Raw genomic sequence first — 18,498 nt, forward strand, 5'->3', positions numbered from 1 at the left:
TAGTTGGAGCTTGGAGCCCAGAACAAAGGCAGGCAGGATCTTGGAACCTACCTGTGGATTGGCCCCTGGGGGCAGCCAGCCAATCTGGAGCCTGGAGGCCATTTGAACTCACCAATCGCATGGGGGCTGGGAGTGGCTTAGGTGTGTATAGTTAGGGCAGTTGCCCCATGTAAAGCATTCCTGTTGAGATGCAATAAACTGCTGCTTGCTGAAATCACTCTGCCTTCGCCTCTGCCGTGTTAAACTCACTATTTAACAGGCTTCAAGAGGGAATTGGATAAACATATGCAGCAGAGGTCCATCAGTGGCTGTTAGCCACAAGGTATAGATAGGGACTCTCGGTCTGGGGCAAGTGATGCTCTGTATTCTTGGTGCTTGCAGGGGGGGCAGCAGTAGGAGGACTTCTAGTGTCCTGGCCCCACTGGTGGACCTCCTGATGGCACCTGGTATTTTTGGCCACTGTGTGACGGAGTGTCAGACTGGATGGGCCATTGGCCTGATCCAGCATTGGCTTCTCTTAAGTTCTTCTGTACTTATGAGGCGTTATTTAGTTAACTGGCCATTTTAACTGGCCTGTGGGTTTAGTACATTTTCCTCCAGTGGCAACTTTCACAGGGTGTGCTGGTGCAGCTTTGGAATACTGGCTAGCAACAGCTCCAGTAGAAGATAAAGTAACTCTGTGTTCCCTTGTTACATGTTATGGGATCTTAGAGCATTTCAGCCTTCAGTCATCTCTCACTTCAACCAGAGTCATAAAAACCGAACCAAACCAAAACATAAAACAACAACAATAAAAACAGCCCTCGTGCTCTGAGCCCAGGGCATAGGTAATACTAGGGCAAAATTTACTTTGCAGTGAACTTTGGCAGATGTTCCCAGAATCCTGTTGTCAGGGTCTCTGGAACTCTTTCATGACACCAGTGTGAGAATTCTGGCTGGTTTTTGTTTGTTTGTTTTTAATAGCCATATTACAAGTTGCCATCTAGCTCACCCCCTGCCTAGGGGCACCACGGTAGGGCTGCTTCACCATCACTAATGTGTTGTGTGGCCATTTTACTGAGCAGGGTTCCATCAGTGCAGGAGGCCATGTTTGAATTTATACATCACGTTTCACTAGAAGATCCTGAGGACTGAGATGAATGTTGCAGCCCTTTAAATCCATTGGGTCTGCTTGCCTTGGAGAACATCAGATGTTTGCTCTGCTTCATTTATCTCCTGTAGGCTGTTACCGCCTGCCTCCTCTGTTTACCCTGAATGGGTCTGGTTGGGGGAATGGCCAGGGCTGTTTATATTCTGGCCTGGATATAAGTCTGTTGCATGTCAATCATTATCCCGTGCTTAGGCTTGTTAGGTTAGTAGCACAATCAGATCATCGGGCCTTACGTTTTCAAAATGAACCACAGGCTTATGGTCTCAGTATGAAACAAGACACATGGGATCAGAAAGGAGGGGAAATCAAAGGGAAAGCCAAATGAATCTAAATAGGAAGGATTTGGATGCAAAACAGTTAAAGAGAGCCAAATGTCAGGTGGAAAGGTGTTCTATTGATTGGTAGCCGCAAGGGAAAGGGAATGCTGGTGTGGCTGTGTGCTTTGAAGGAGGTAGAAAAAATCATCCTCAGATGAGAAGTTACCTCTGTCTTCCCCTAGTTTGAGAGGTGGAAGATCTCTCCTGTTGCAGTAGGGAGAAATTGTGGAGGAGAACCTTCTGTGCACCACCTGATTGGAAATTTCTCAAGCATTAAAACCTCTGATATTTCCATACTCTTCCTGTAAGGAAGCTAACAGGCCCCAAATGTCCAATGCTTAATTCAGTTCAGCAACTCAAATATACCGAGGTCAAATAGCCAAACTCTAGGATTGTCCTATGGCACTGCCCCAAAAACTCCAGCATCTCAGCAATGGAGACGGGATTATGGAGAGCGTCAGCCCTGAAGTGCTTGCCCCTGAATCGGTATAGATGGGACTGCAAATTGCTTTCTGGGTGGTCAGGAGGCCCTCCCTGCAGAAAGGGAGGCAGAGCTCAAGATGCAGGAGAGAGGAGGAAGTGTTTTATGCTTCTTCTGGTTGCCGCACCCGTGTTCCAGGCAGAGCTTTCCCTGGGGTTGAGGTAAGCAGGTCTTCTACAGTGACTCCAAGAAGATGGAGTGGATGAACCTCAGAGGCCTAGGTGTCAGGCTCTTAAAGAGAAAGAACAAAGTTTGCGTCCAGCGGCACCTTTAAGACCAACAAAGTTTTATTCACGGTATAAGCTTTTGTGTGCAAGCTCTTCCTCATATACAGTGGAACAGAACAGAACCTCCTCAACCATTCCACCCCCTATAAGTAATGGTTGAGGAGGTTCTGTTCCACTGTATCTGAGGAAATGTGCTTGTGTGCAACAGCTTATACCATGAATATAACTTCGTTTGTCTTAAAGGTGCCACTGGACTCAAACTTTGTTGTGCTGCTTCAGACCAACACAGCTACCCCACCCAAATCTATCTTAAAGAGAAAGTTAGTGCTTTGAGTAAGTATGCTGGTTGATGGATTTGTTACATGTGTTGGATCCACTAGGAGCATTCACAGAACTCTTCTCTGAGGTCTGGGAGAGCCTGAAAAGCAAAATGATCAGCAGGATTGGGGGGGGGGCTGCAGCCTCGAAGAGGAATCGGGTCAAATGACCTCTGCTGCTGATGCAAGCCAGGAGCAAAAGAGGGAGGAAGAGACATTCTCACTCGCTTCCTCCTCATTGCTGCAGCCTCCTGTCCTGAGGAAGCCTTTGGCTTGCAGGGCTGTCCCGATGATCTACAGAGGAATTTGGAGACCAGGGCCGAGTTGCTGGGAAAAGGGGGAGGCACCTTCTGTGGACTCTTCCGGTAGACCTAGCCCCTTTTCCAGTGCCACGGCAACCTCTTCAAGCAGAGCAGTGGACTAGTAGCTGGGAGACCCAGGTCCAAATCCCCACTCGTGCCATGGAAGCTCTCTGGGTGACCTTGGGCTAGTCATACCCTCGCAGCCTAACCTACCTCACAGGGTTGTCGTGAGGATAAAATGGAGGAGAATGATGTAAGCTGCTTTTTTGTCCCCATTGGGGAGAAACGCAGGGTACAATTGAAGTAAATAAATCGCTGCTGTGCTCTGGACGGTCATGGAGCCAGTTGGCAGCAGCGGCAGCCCAGGTCCTTCCCAGACAGATCTCTCCATCTCATGGACTGTGCGGCCAGATCTGCGTGCCTTCTCCCCTTTGTTTTGCCTCCTTGCCCAAGATTAGCGATTCTTCCTACCCTCCCGAGGTTATCATGTTGGGCTCTGGTTATATTTTGTAATAGCAACCATTTGGATGTTAAAACCTTCTCAAGAAAATCAAGACTGTTCTCCCTTCTCCCCCTCCCACCCACCCAGCCTCTAGTGATTTTTCAAATACTGAAGCCATCAGAAGAGCTGAGGAAGCTGATTAACACCCTCCCCCCCTCCAAAAAAAAAACACGTGGGGGGCGGCCGTGGTGGTGGTAGAACTTCCCCGAATGTATTTTCCGTGTTGAACTGCCATTGACATCTAAAGTCCCTGCCATGCTGTTTTCCTCCACACTCCAGCAATCAGGACATCCAGCAAACCCATAAAAATCCAAACTAATAGCATGAATATTCAGTGACCTAGAATACTAATTATTGTCATGAATATTAATGCGATCGGACTTGCTTTTCCCTCTTCTGTTTCTCGCTCTCCTTCCCCCCCCCCCACTCAGCCAGCTCTAAAGATGGGCCATAATGAGAGCATTTAAGAGAGAGAGCGCTCTCTCCGCCATGGCAGGGACCGGGTAATAAGGAGAGCTTGATTAACGTGGTGCACTTGGGGGAGAGATGAGAGGCTTCACGTGGCCCTGTTGTGGAGGAGGCAATGAGGCACCGGCGGCTGTGTTGCTGCTCCCTCAGATTAATGAGGCCTAAGAGTGCATTAGGAACAGTGACAAAGGTTTGATCTAATGGGTTCAGTCATTTTTCCTTTGAGTGACAGACGCACAGAAGTAATTGGCTGTGCAGAATGGCAGCTCATTGGCAGTACTTAAGGATACATTATCCCTGTTGTGTGGCCCGCAGAGGCTGTTTATCAAAACCGCTCACACTGCAGACATGCATTTACTAGGCTGCTGTTGCAGAAGTAATAGCTTTAAAATAAAATAATAATAATAATAACAGGAACGTAGGACCAAAATCCCTCTCTGTCTGTCTCTTGAAATTTCTCTTCATTTTTGTTTTGAACGGTGTAGGGACAGTTTAATAAGTGCAGTCGGTTCTCACGTTCGTTGGGGGTTTTTATGCTTCTCTGTAGTGGCAGAGAGAGCATAGTCCTGGATGATAAAAGTTCCTTGTTTCTTACGTGACCAAAATGCTTTGCCTTAAGATGTTATCAACTGCTGGGAAACTGCAATAATGTCAGTCCAGTTCCTAGAATGCAAATGCATCCATTATATTTCCACGATTGGTTGGGAGGCAAAAGTTTGTTTCCGTACGAAACTTCAAGACCCCTATCATTGTGCCATGTTGAACTGTATTTAGGTATTCATCACTGAGATGTTTACTACAAAAAACAAAAACATACATTAAAAAAAATTGATATGTGCACGTGTGTTGACATTATCATGATTACCACTGTTAAATTTATTACTTCTTAGAAATATTTGGTAGTCAGATTATTCATTCAGTCAACATTGTGAAATTATGCTCGATTTCATTTTGTTTTGAATATCTGTCTTTCTGCCTATAGTGAGCAAATAGATGTTGATGTTTAATAATTGGATGAATCCAGCAGTAGATTTTCACTAACAGAAGGGGGGGGTTCACCACTCACCCCCTTCCCCTGCAGACCTCATGCTGTTCCTAAATGTCCCTCTCCCCCAGGATCAGCATTTCAGGATTTCACTAACAGGAAGGGGGGGGTTTCACCACTCACCCCTTCCCCTCCAGACCTCTGACCTCATGCTGTTCCTAAAGGTCCCTCTCCCCCAGGATCAGCATTTCAGGGAACATTTTGGGTTTGCAGTGGGACAGGGGAGACAAAATGTTCCCTTCTACTTCCATCAGTGGAAATTACCAGTGGATCGAACCCTATGTTTTGAACAACTTTGAAGAGGAAGATCTTTCAGATTAATGGGTCAGTTTCAGCAACTGCCACCAAGTCAATAACAATTCTTTAGATTTCTTACATCTCCTTTATTTCTTCCTTTCATTTGGTTAAGTTGCATTATAGACATAAATTGGGACTATATAGAGTTCAGGAGAGAAAACTATGTTGGGTGGCCTGATGGAAGCTGTCCTAAAATGGAATGCACTACAGAAGACCATAGTGGGAAGTGCCTTTTTAAATATTTGATAAACCCTTTAATAAGCTTACCCCTTGGTATACTAAAGCTTTCTAGCTGCTCCAATGGCCATGTTGCTGCTAATGAATAATGGTTTTAGTTCTACTGGTTCATTCTGAGAATACTTTTTTAGAGGTGGCCAGAATGAGACACACTTCATAGAGTGTCTTTCTCAGCAGTATACAGGCCACAGTAAGGTGCAAGGAGCACTTTGTGTTGCCTTAGAAATGTCTGTGGTGTATTCTTAGAAGCATGTCGCAAAGTCCATCCTGTGTCCACCAAAGAAGCAACTACGTTGCCTTGAACGTTGGTAGGAGGCCTAATGAAAAGGAAGCATGGCTGGGGCAAAGATTGCCACTTTTTCGAGAGGCCACGGAAAGCAAGGCAGCACAATATGTGGCACTTTCTCCTAAAAGACGTCTCAAGGAAAATGCAGTGCCTTCTTTTCCGGTATTTGTGATAATTAAGCAGAGGTAGATGGAACAGTTTTCTAATGCATGCCTGTTGCTTGGGTACAGATACCTGGTCTATCTATTGCTGGACTCCCTTAATTTCAAAAGTGGGTTGTATCTCATCACCCATGGATGTGAAGACTGCACGTCATTCCTGCATTCCCCTTCCTCACAGCAGTCCTTTCCAGCCCCAGGAAATTTACTCCCCAAGGTTGCAAGACCCCTGTGGCCTAGTGGGAAGTGGGTGAAAGTGCTTCCTTCTTCCTTTTCTGTCAATGGAGCTGCGCTGGCGGAAGAGGAAGGAAGGTCTCTTTCTGCTGATGCATTGTGGGATCCTACCCAGCATGTGCAGATATTTCCAAGCTAACTAAATTGCAACTTTCGTTTTATTAAAAGGGCTTCTGTGATAGTTCTGGTCCAGCCTCATCATCAGTTACCTGCCACCACAAGTCCAGCGCCCAATCTTTCTTGGTAGTTTTTACTCCTCCATGGGCACACCCCTATGCTTCTCTAATCATTCAAGAGTATTCTTCTTGCTCATGCTGCCCCTTTGATCCAGTTGCTAGCCTGGATACAATTCTTCCCTTGGGATTCTGTGCTACCCATGTGGTTTCCACATGTTGGAGTGGAGCAGAGCCCCACTGCAAAGCATGGAAGAGATTGAGGAGTGAGAGCCCTTTTTAGCATTAGAAAAAACTGAGCCTCTGAAAACAATATAGGTGCCTGACAGAGATGAAATAATGACACTCTCAGCTTGCTGGTTTATAATCAGAAATGCTCCTTTTCTAGTCAAGATCAAATGCAAGATGTTCTTCCCTGTAGATTATCTCAGATTATCTCCATTATTCTCAAGGTTGCTTTTGTACTCCCTGACCACCACAGGGCTCCCAGGTTTGGGAAGGCAAAGGAAACATTCCTAGACCTCTAGCATTTTTGAAACTCCAAACCCATCAGGCTGCCGAGAGCAGAATCCTCCCACTGAGTGAGACACTCTAGGCTTGCACATTTGTTCTCACTGGTTATTATAGTCTCCTATCTTATGGCTATCTGTTGATTGATTTATCCATCTGTTTATTTTAAAGATTCATATCTTGCATGCTCCAGAATCTGCCTTAGATGGATAACAACATAAAATCAAACAACAACAAAAATACGATTTTAAATAACAAAATAAGCAATAAATGAAGTCAACATAAAGCAGCAGTAATATAGCCCACCAACAGTATTTTGATACAGCAGCCAGTAAAATCAGCAATGTAAAACTGTCATAAAGAAGGAGAAAGAGCATGGTAAGGAGAGAATTTGATTTGGTTAAAAACCTGAGCGAACAAAGCATTTTGGCTTGGCACTTAAGAGCCAATAATGTGAGCTCCAGGTGAGCTTAATGGGAGTGGGATTTGGTTAAAAACCTGAGCGAACAAAACGTTTTGGCTTGGCACGTGAGCTCCAGGTGAGCTTAATGGGAGTGGGCATGCCATGGGCAGGGTTTCACCACTGAGAAGGTGCCATCCCTAGTTTCCACCTGATTCACTTACATATGCAGAGCAGGGGTTGAGATGGGGCCTCAGTTGGTGGGCCAGACAGTGTCTGGAGAGGTGGCCTTTGAGTTCCTGTTGAATTTCCCCCAGAAACAGATGAACATGCAGTGCAGATCTTTCAGCACATGGGGGATGCCGTCCCTGTATCCCGACCCTGCAAGAAACTCGGCCTTCTTGGACGCATGCCTCAGTCTCCACCTTAAGGGGACAAAGAGCAACATTGTAAGGCTTCTTGGACAACCAGTTTGGATTTGGGTTATGCAGCCCTGTTCATTTTGGGACAGCAGGCTGGTGAATGCACTGGAGGGCCAGACTGCCATGCTTCCTAGCAGTCTCCCTACCAGTCTCTGGCTCCCAGTCAGGCACCCTCATCCTATGGGGAGGTGGACAGAGCAGCATTAGGCCCTCACCTGCTCAGCTGCTTCATTTTCATCTCCCAAAAACCCCATAGGCTTCAGAGGGAGAAGAGGGCAGGCTCCAGTGTATGCCTTATTACTAGGGGACGGTGGGGTGCACGTGGTAGCAGAAGAATTTAAACTCCTTGAAAAACCAATTTCACAGAACTAGTAGAACTAATACAGATTATTTATGGAGCAAAATTTGTGGGTCGGAGAAGAAGGATGGTCCCCTTTGAGGGGCGTGTTGTTGGATTAAAATAGGTTTTTCAAGAAAAAGAGCGTGGTTTCTTGCCTCTCTCAGGGAGTCCCGCTCCCCTTTTTAGCAAATAAGTATCTTAGAAATGGTCTACAGAAATATTCCTGATATTTAATCGGAAGGGAATTGGTTATTCGTCCTTGCAGGCCCTGTTAAATGAATATGAGCAACCACGGGAGACAGAGTGTTCCTCACCCTTAAACTGAAAATTCTATAGACAGTGAATGTGACCATTTTACTTTGAAAACTCCCATAGAGAAACAAAACCTCAGATTGGTAATTCTAGAAGCTCATCGGGGAATTCATCACTGCATTTGATGAGAAATCAATGTTTATTGATTTGTCACTCAGTGGAGAAGTTGTTTTAGAGATTAGGGAGATTAAACTACTACTCTGCTTGGCCCAACATCATCCACCTAAGTGTGCTGTGCTTGGAAACAGTATTCTAAAACAGGAAAAAAACCTCCAGTAGACAGGGAGTGAAATCATATTAAAATGTATTCCCTTTGATTCAGTTTTAAATTATTTTCATCCCTTCTTCTGGAAAGGCGCTACTTTGGAAATTCAGTTTGAGATTTTCAAGGAATTGAGGAGATTGGCATTAAATACTTTGATTAGGGTCTTTAAAGCTTAAGGACTACGATATCTGTAGATCCATTTGTATTTCAGTATACATCAAGAAAGTCACTGGACAAAACACAATAAAAATCATGTATTTAGTTCTGAACCTGTCCCTCATATGGATAGAAAAACAGGGCCAGGTTCAGTTAGGGGGTATTCTTCTGCAGACCTGGGAGAGCCCCAGGTTTGCTGAAAAATGTGAAAACCAACCAAAAATGGGTTAAATCCCACTCCTGAAGAGAATACTGTTGTCCATGCTTGCACAGGCAGTGTGATCCATTTCAGGTGACTGTGAGGCGATCAAGGGTGGGAGCAAGGGAGAGAAAGAAAGTTAGCATGTGCCAGGCAGGTAGGTGAAGGAGACGAGGAGAGAGCGGAAGCCACCACAGCATGACAGTGCTCAGGTGGGGGGGGGGGAGTGGAGTCCTGCCACTTGTGCCAGGCAACCATGGTTAGGTGGGTGGGCGGGCTGGTAAATGGATGGTTCACCAAGGGAGGTGGGGGATGGGTCATAAGAAGGACAGAACCACCAACAACAACAACAACTTGAGTCTCACAGGTCCCCTGCTGATTAAAAATTTTGATTGAAACATGTACCAGAAGTAGTATGAACCCCAGAGGGCCAGTTCATCTGCATCTCCATTGAACAGGAGAGTGTGAGCGATTGTATCCTAATAATGCCCTGTGACACAAAGCAAATACTGAAATTGAAGATTGGCCTTAAAGCATTAAAAGATCGCTGCAGGAAAATCCACCCATTTCTGAAGAGATGCCAAACTGTAAAATAAGGCTGCAAGTCTATCAAATAGAATATCCATCCGTAAGACAAAGTCGAGGAAGTATTAATGACCCAAATGATGGTAGTCCTTACGGAGGAAATGTGGCATCCAAGGTGACATGCTTGATATTTCTAGAGCTGGAATCGTTCTTAAAGTTACCTCCGTACTGATATTGTGCCTGGTTTGTTAGCAAATGCAAGTCATCACTACTTCCCCAATAGTGAGTTCCACAATTTAATTGCTCACTGAATTTAGAAGTGTTTCCTTTTCTCTGTCCTGTATATATTGCCCGTCAGTTTTAGTGGGTGCACTTGAATTCTTATATTATGGAAAGGGGGCAAAAACCTTCCTCTGTCTGGCAGCCCTAACGGCCCAGCCTGTTCTCATCAGAGCTCAGAAGCTAAGCAGGGTCGGCCACGGTTAGTACTTGGATGGGTTGTTATGCAGAGGAAGGCAATGGCAAATCACCTCTGAACATATCCTTGTCTTGAAAACTGCATGAGGTGGAACTTTATGTGCTACGGAGCAGGATACCCAAGGATGTGAATAAGGCCCTAACCTGCACAGGTTCCAGAGGCTCTGTAAAGTGGAGCTTTTCCAGTGTGTTTTGATGGCCTGTGAGTTGGTTTGCTTCCTTTTGCTTGCATTTCCATTCGTGTGTGTGTGTGTGTGTGTGTGTGTGTGTGTGTTTGTTTCATTGGTTGTAACCCGCTTTGAGCCCCACTGATCAGGAGAAAAGTAGGATATGAATCTCCCTTATAAATAAAAGCCAAATGGTGGTGGCACTTCTCTAGAACATTCCACACGCTCCAAAATCAGTTCACTCTCTGATCTGTCATTCAGAGGGTCTCCCTTTCCACTGGCTGCTTTGCCTGAGTCCTGCCTCCAACATTCTAAACATTTTGTTAATCCTCTCCCCTCCATAGCCAGTCAGAACACAGAGGTTATTTGCATATGCAGCCTCATTGGCCTCTGCCTCGGAACACAGAGGTCGTTTGCATATGCGACTTGATTGGCTTTTGCCTCTAACAATCTCCAGGTGAGGGCTGGAGATCCCTCAAAATTACAACTGTTCTTTAGGTAGCAGAGATCAGTTCCTCTGGAGAAAATAGTGGACTCAGTGTCATTATACCCTGCTGAGGTCGCCACAGCAAATTGACACTGAGTGCCCAAGGCCGGGGCACCTGCCCAGAGCCTCTTTCTAGAGGCCGTTGTATTTATTTCCACAATGGGCCTTTTTCCTAGTTTTAAATAAGCAGAAAGAGAGCTAAATTGCAAATCAAGCTACTTTGATTTGAGTTCTTTCAGTAACAGAACTCAAACTAAATTCAAGGACATGGCAGCAAAGGATATGCAGAAGATGAGATTCCACTTTGAAGACCCATGGCCAGCTTAGAAATGGGAAACACATTATGCTGTCTTTAGTAGCAAATATCTGCCAGTCTCCAGAGTAGCCAATTTTGACATTCTCAGATCTAGATGGTCCTCCCCTGGTTTGGCCCCCACTTACCAAGAAGGGAATGTTAAGCTTGTCAAATGGCAAGGGGTGTTCCTGTTTGTTTATACAAATAACCCAGACAATTCCCAATAGGATGGGAGGCTGGTAGTAAAGCAGGAGGTAGTATTTTCCCATGGGGCCAATGTTTTGCTCTTGCAGACACAGGTACTTACAGGACTCCGGCCTCCTACTCCAAAGGGGTCCCTTCTCCAATACCCCCAAATTTAGTTACCTTGATGTGTCTTCTAGGATATACAGCAGGAGCATATCTCATCCAAAACTTAAGAACTCATAAAACCCATTAATTTCAATGGTAGAGACTTTTTTTGCCAATGTTTTTTTTTAATCCTTTCTTTAAAAAGGGGGGGGCTCAAAATCCCACAACTAAATAGTGTTTTTTTAAAGTAGAAAGTAGAAAAAAAATATGACAGTAGTGGCCGATCTACACTTAAATTTCTATAAAAGATTTCCAAATATCTAAAAATAGGTCCATAAGCAATTGTCATCTATATGCCACGCATTCAAATACTGATAGAGCTCTAAGATCCTCAATCCATTGATTTACCATAGGTGGGCATTTACCTTTCCAGTGTTGTAATACGAGTCTTTTAGCTGTAGTAAGGGCACGGAGGGTCCATTTTGGTTGACCATCAGTTAGCCTCCAAGAGAGAGGCAGATAGTGTAACGTTTCAGTGGGAAGAACATAAGCATATGCTTCACTCTCTTGTTGAACTGAATGGGACTTAAATGTGCAACTCTGAATGTCTTGTTCTCAAGGCTGTTACTCTGGGCCAGGCTGTGCAATATACATAAGCCTGTGCACCTTTCCTTAATGAAATCCAGCCATCTGTAGCTGTGGTCTTGAGCAGAGCTCTGATGGAGGAGAGGGGACACTTGGCCTTTTCCCCATGGGCCAATGTTTTGCACTTGCAGACACAAGTACTTACAGGACTGCTGACCCCCCCCCCAACTCCAAAGGGGTCCCTTCTCCAATACAAGTGAATCCCTCCTAAGTGTGCTTTACATGACAGAAAAGGTCATTAGGGCGGGATCACTGCTGCTGCAACGCACTGTGTTGTCTGCCGCTGAGAACAACATAAAAAATGGAAACAGCAGTAAACTATTTTACATAATCCATTCCTTTGTTCTTTATTCTTGGTTAATTAATAACGTTTTGATTCCCCTCCTAATATGTGGCCATATTGTTTTAGCGTCAAAGGGGAAGGATTGTCATGTTGTAATTCCAGTTTGACAGTCGGCGTTTCAAATTGAAAATGTTTCCATCGTAAGGTATTTGAGAATATCAGATAACTGTAATAAATGTAATAAAGTTCCCTGTCTCTAGAGGGATTTTTTCCCCCTTTTGTGTTGTTACTTTAGAAGATGAAACAACATTTTTGTTCAATAGGAAACCAGCATCATCCTTGCTCATTTGAGGCCATTTCTGGTAGCTTACTGATAGTCATTCATATCTAAATGCAATAGTCACTTTGAAATGCAAATTGTTAAAGAAAAATAGCATATGGTGGAGGTAAGTACTTTCCCCCCCCCCCCAAATCATCTCCTACACTTTAAGGATGTGAGCATAGCAAAAATTATTCTTTGGAAAGAAATCTTGGGCCTTTGACACATTGAAGCTTGAACTAATCAAGGCTTCTCCGCCAGCATATATGCATATCCATATCAAGGCCCCAGTGCTGAAAACATGCGGATTAGCATAGTAATTTAACTGCCCCCTGCTAATCAACTAAAGCAAGCAGATGATGCGTGCATGATGCATTTGTAAAGGCACTCTTTCAGAACCCCAAATACGCCAGGTAGTTGACCGTGTATTTTATGTTAATTCTAATGAAGGGAGAAAGTGAGACAGATGCTGAAGTGCTGCTAGCCTTTGCATGTAAGATTTTGACGTGACGAGAACCACTTCACAATGAGATCTCTCCTGTGAGATGCAGAATCCCATTAAGTGGCTGATTCATGCTCTGGCTGACCAGTCTGTTATGCTCCAAGTAGAATATCGGTGGCAGAGAAATAAAAAAGTGTTGCATAAATATGGGGTTTTTTTTAAAAAAAAAATCCTTATTGAAGCTCACTTCCAAAAGAAGTGTTTTGTGGGAGCTTCGTGATGGATAGAGGAGACGATCAGCAGAAGTCATTAAAAAATGACTTGGTGTTATGATAATAATTTTGGTCTGTTTCATGGGATGGACATAGCAGGCATACACATAAAGTAAAGCTGAAAATAAAGTGTAAACGTCACCTAATAGCATGTTCTAGCTCAAGATTTTCTCCAGTGCAGGTTCCAGAGATTACTTTGGAATGCAAGATTATCTGTGCTTGCTGCATAGAAGATAAAATTGATACAGATGTATGGGTCCCATCACTTGTTCCCATGTGATCCCTGTGCAACTTAAGATGGCCAATTTTAATTGACCCCCACATCCTGCGGTCTTGTGTGGGCAAAGGGAATGGACCAAAACTTGCTTAGTTTGCAGAACAGTTGGACCCAAAGCCTGTGTTGCTGGAGACTGACTTTAGCAAAGGCAATGTGTAGGTATTGATTCATATCCCAGCTTATCTCCTTAGACTCAAGGTGGCTAACAAAGTAATAACAAGCTACAAACACACTTCATCAACAAAATAAAAACACAGCTGCATTTTTTCCAATTAAAACTTCTGAGATTTCTTCGAAGGCCTCTGTATTTTTTTTAAATTCTATTTTATTATATTTGTATCCTACCCTTCCTGCAAGCAGGCTCAAGGCGGGTTCCATCAATATTAATACAGTTTACAATAGCAATTAAAACAACAAATATGTAACATGCTGCAGTAGTTCAATTTGGATTTCAAGGTAGACTATGGTCCAGCATGGCTAGGTCACCACAGTAAGGGTGCCTTACAATGTTACAAGATGGTGCTCTTAGCAATAGGAGCAACCTGTTACCCAACAAGAAGACCAGGTCCAAGAGTACCCGCAAGCTTTTTTGGGGCTACCAAAGAAAGCCAGTTTGGTGTAGTGGTTAAGTGAGTGGACTCTAATCTGGGAGAACTAGGTTTGATTTCCTGCTCCTCCACTTGCACCTGGCTGGATGACCTTGGGCAAGCCATAATTCTGGCACAGCTGTTCTTGAAAAAGAGCAGTTTCTGTCAGAGCTCTCTCAGCCCCACCTACCTCACAGGGTGTCTGTTGTGGGGAGGGGAAGGGAAAGGGAAAGGAGTTTGTAAGCCGCTCTGAGACTCCTTTGGGTAGTGAAGGGCGGGGTATAAATCCAATCTCTTCTTCTTTTCTTCTTATCCCCACCTGGGTCTGGTAGTTCAGCACCAGCCCAACATTGCTGCGTTTCCAACCAGTACCACCTCCATCCTATCTGGATTAAAGTTCAGTCTGTTTACCCTTGACCACAGCCTCAAGATACTGGTCCAGGACCTTCACAGCTGCTTCCAAAGGCTTGGATAGTGATATATAAAGCTAGGTGTCATCCACATATTGGTGACAACCCACTCTGAAGCTCTGAATGATCTGGACCAATTTGGTGTAGAGCCAGTTTGGTGTAGTGGTTAAGTGCGCGCGCTCTAATCTGGGAGAACCGGGTTTGATTCCCCACTCCTCCACTTGCACCTGGCTGGGTGACCTTGGGCAAGCCGTAGTTCCGATAAGAGCTGTCCTTGAAAAAGAGCAGTTTCTGTCAAGAGCTCTCTCAGCCCCACCTACCTCACAGGGTGTCTGTTGTGGGGAGGGGAAGGGAAAGGAGTTTGTAAGCCGCTCTGAGACACCTTTGGGTAGTGAAGGGCGGGGTATAAATCCAATCCTCTTCTCTTCTTAATGTAAAGGTTAAAGAGCCTTGGGAATAAAATGGACTCTTCTGACACGTCACACATCAGGTCCCAACTGTCTCTTCCATGGAAATTCTGTTTCTGGCCAACAAGAAAAGAACAAAACCAATGGAAGGCTGTCATTTTTGTTTTATCCCAAACATTGATTGCAGTATATCCACCAAATTACCATAATTGACTGTTTCAAATGCTGCTGATAGATCCCAGCAATATCAGCACTGATGAACTGCTCTTATCTAGTTGTACTTAGGGATCAACCCAAGCCAGTAATCCTGTTTCAATTCCCAAGTGTGACCTGAAGCCAGCCAGAAATTGGTCAAGGGCAGATACTCCATCCAAAAATGTTTGCAGCTGTTCTGCCACAAACCTACTCAAGAGGGGAACCTACCCAAGAGGGGAACATAGGTCAATAATTGATTGCATCCCTCTCATTCAATTTCTTAAGAAGAAGTCTAATCACAGTTTCTTTCAGTCCTGTTGGTAAGAGGGGCATATTAATAATCTTCCCCAGGAGAGTTTCCACTTCCTCCTGTCATGATTTCAGTAGCCGGGATGGGCATGGATCCGGTTTGCAGAAAGGGGCCTTCGCAACCCCAAGCATTCCATCAACATCAGTCAGGGACACCAGCCTGCAACTATCCATGAAATACTGGCAAGAGATAAACTGTATTCCTTGGTTTGTATTTATTTATTACGGCATCGAACCAACATAACCATAACACGTTAGGATACAGAGTTTTTAAAATCTGGGTAAAATGCAGTAATATATATATCATAAAAGTATTTGACAAATCCAGTAAGAAATATAAAAGGCAAATACAATTTTATAAATTTAGCCGCACCTTTCTAATATGATAGCATGCCACCCAAAATTTAGTCGCAGATTCAGTAATAGTCCGAGACTTCGTATTCCTTGGTAGCCAGAGATATACATACGTATCAGCAATACAATGCTCTTCGCACAAAATTGACTTGGACAGCTATAGTTCTTTGGTGGTTAATAATATGATAATCTCATATGATCTCATTTTTAGAAGTAGTAATGCTTATATTAACCTTGTTGAGTATTCTCAAATCAGAAGCTTTTTCCAAACAAAACAAGGGTTTTCTACCAAATAATATTTCTGAATCTGAACGCTTTCTTACTCAAATTCCAAAACATACTGCAACAAGGATGTATTCTATATTATTGAATGTAAACTTACCTCTTATGGGTTCTTTTCAACTTAGCTGGAATAAGGATCTCGGCAAAGAGCTTGATGTCAGGATTTGGGACTTTACCTTTTCTTTTGGGTCTTCTTTCACTTATGCCTTACTTTTAAGGAAAACCTTGTTAAAATGACTCATCAGCTTCATCTTACCCGAAAGATCATAGCAAAGATTTACAACTTATGTTCAGGTTCCTTTTTGTAAGGCTCCGGGAGCTGACTTTATGCATATGTGATGGTGGTGGTGCTGTGAGCAAAAATTCTACTTTGTGAGCTACTGGCATTAAAGTTGTGAGCGAACGATTTGGCTGCTGCATAAATTAGTTTGCTCTGGAGCCATCTTTCCTGAGCTAAGACAAAAATGTGTGAGCCAGAGGCTAAAAATCTCTGAGCTAGCACACAGCAACTCAGCTTAGAGGGAACACTGCTCTCGAGCAAAATAGTATTGAGTGAGGATTACTGAATTGATCAGTAATGGCCTTGTTAGAGAAGTTCCTATGATTCCAGAATTACTTTTGCTTAATTATGCAGCTATATTTCAGCCTTTTCTTTTAAATTTAATCATGGCAGCTAGACATTTGTACTCAAGATACTGGAAATCAAATCCCCAAGGTTCATGAATGGGTTGGCAAAATCAAGAATACTTCTGCCATAATGAAACATACTCTTTTATTGAAAGGACAGTGTTCACAACAATTTGAAACCATTTGGGCTGGCCCATATTCAAACATCTGTGTAACGCTAATTCTATTATTTAGAAGTATTGCTTTTTGCTTCAGAGTATTTTTATCGAACGTATTTTTATTATTTAGAAGTATCGTTTTTAGCTTTAATTTAGGAGGTTCTTTTTGTTTTTGCTTTGTTAGTCTCTTTTTTTGTCCTGTTATTTTAATTCACCCCTTCGAGTGAATGATGTTCTGTTGTTTCTGTGAAGTATGCTATAAAAAAATTAAAGATTGCAGAGAAAAAAAATTCCAATTTAGTCTGGATCCAAACCAGTGTCTTCTGTTGACAATAATGGAAGGAACAGAACAAAGCTTAAGTCCAACAAAGTTTAATTCTGGGTATAAGCTTTCATGCACCCACCTGAATCTATCTTAATGGCAGCAGAAGTTATTATTATGTACTGGGAGATTAATTCTTGGCTCTGTCCACAAAGATTTCTGAATGTGAATTTATTTTCCGCTTTCAGTAACGTTCCATCTTTTCTTTTTAGGGAACGTGACTACTAGCACCTCTGTGTCTCAGATGACGAGTGGCATCAGTCTTGTTTCCTTCAACAGTCGTCCTGATGGGATGCATCAGAGATCCTACTCTGTTTCCAGTGCTGACCAGTGGAGTGAAGTGACAGTCATTGCAAACTCAGGCATCAGTAGTGGTAAGAGGCAATGGTAGACTCCACCTCCCCCCTGTATTTTTAGTTAACAAATGTATGAAGTACCTTTCCCACAGTTAACAAGGCCAGGTAGCGAGGAGAGATAAGAAACATTGCAAAACATTCTATTGTCAAAAAGGTGTTTGGAGTACATCTTGTATTTGCACTCCAAGGGGAGATGCATAGCACAAATAGTTATAAGATCATTGCTTACGAGGGGGTTTTGCCTAATGTGCAGTAGTTATGCAAAGGGAGTAAGATTTTTTCATGTTTGAGGAAAGGCAGTGTCGAAGATAAAGGTGAGTTTTGGAGAGGGAAGCTTAAGCATATGAAGATCAGGGGAAAAGAAAACAGTCAAGGTCCCAAGTTTGGGCAAGAATTCAGGATGTGGATACTGGACAGCCCTTATTGTGCTCCAGTCAGTAATCTGTCTCTTTCTATTCCTCCCACCAGCCAAAAATGCATTCCTTTTCACCCATAAGCTCAAATATCTCTCTGCTTCTGCCAGCCAAAGTTAAGCCCCCTTCTGCCATGTGATGAAACTGCGGGGCAGTGTTTTCTACATTTGCAGCCTACTCTGTCCAGAAGTCCAGGGGATGTGAATTTGTCAAAAGTTTATGTTAAAGGCAAAACACTGCTTGTTATTTTAATGAAGTGGGTGCACATATGCAGAAGTTCAGAGAGCCAAAATCGGACAACAGGGTGTGACATGAGGGGACCCCTGTGGCCAGTGGGGAACCATGCCCAAGTTATGGAGGAAGGTCTTGTTGATTGAAAATAAAACTGTGCATCACCCTGCCTTGGGGAGGTGGAAGCAATCCATATGCTACACATGCTGAGTTCGATGATTCTGAAGGGGCAACAGTAGTTGCTCATCCTTCCTTATTATATAAAAGCCAGTTGGGGTGGCAAGATTCTATGCCTGGCAAAATCAGTTGGCTCCGTGATGTGTCAATCACAAGGTGTCTCTATCCACTGGCTGTGTTGCTTGAGTTCTCTCCCACCTACTGCAGCCTAGGCCACTCTTCTCTGATTGGGCCAGCGTTTCAAGGTCATTTGCATATGGAAGCTGATTGGACTTCACTCCATTCCGCACCTCAAACTCTCGTCCCCCCGCGACACAGCTGGAACTGTCAGTTGCATATGCGACCTGGTGTCTTTTGCGAGAGACCTGAGAGCGCTTCAGGGGATGGTGTGC

The 18,498-nt window shown here is 43.8% G+C and overlaps 1 protein-coding gene across 2 annotated transcripts in view; it reads left to right on the forward strand.

The window, feature by feature from the left end:
* LOC107123193 (arf-GAP with GTPase, ANK repeat and PH domain-containing protein 1-like) overlaps nt 1–18,498 on the forward strand; it is a 440,455-nt gene that overhangs the window by 251,590 nt on the left and 170,367 nt on the right. Inside the window, exon 12 of one of the 2 annotated variants that reach the window (XM_015426385.1) lies at nt 17,142–17,303. The exons of the other annotated variant lie outside the window; for it this stretch is intronic. Coding sequence (XP_015281871.1) covers nt 17,142–17,303 — 162 coding nt within the window. The remainder of the gene's footprint in view (nt 1–17,141; nt 17,304–18,498) is intronic. 2 annotated transcript variants of the gene reach the window in all.

This window comes from Gekko japonicus, unplaced genomic scaffold (assembly GCF_001447785.1).
Source record: "Gekko japonicus isolate JY-2015 unplaced genomic scaffold, Gekko_japonicus_V1.1 scaffold769, whole genome shotgun sequence".
Classification (NCBI taxonomy): domain Eukaryota; kingdom Metazoa; phylum Chordata; class Lepidosauria; order Squamata; family Gekkonidae; genus Gekko; species Gekko japonicus.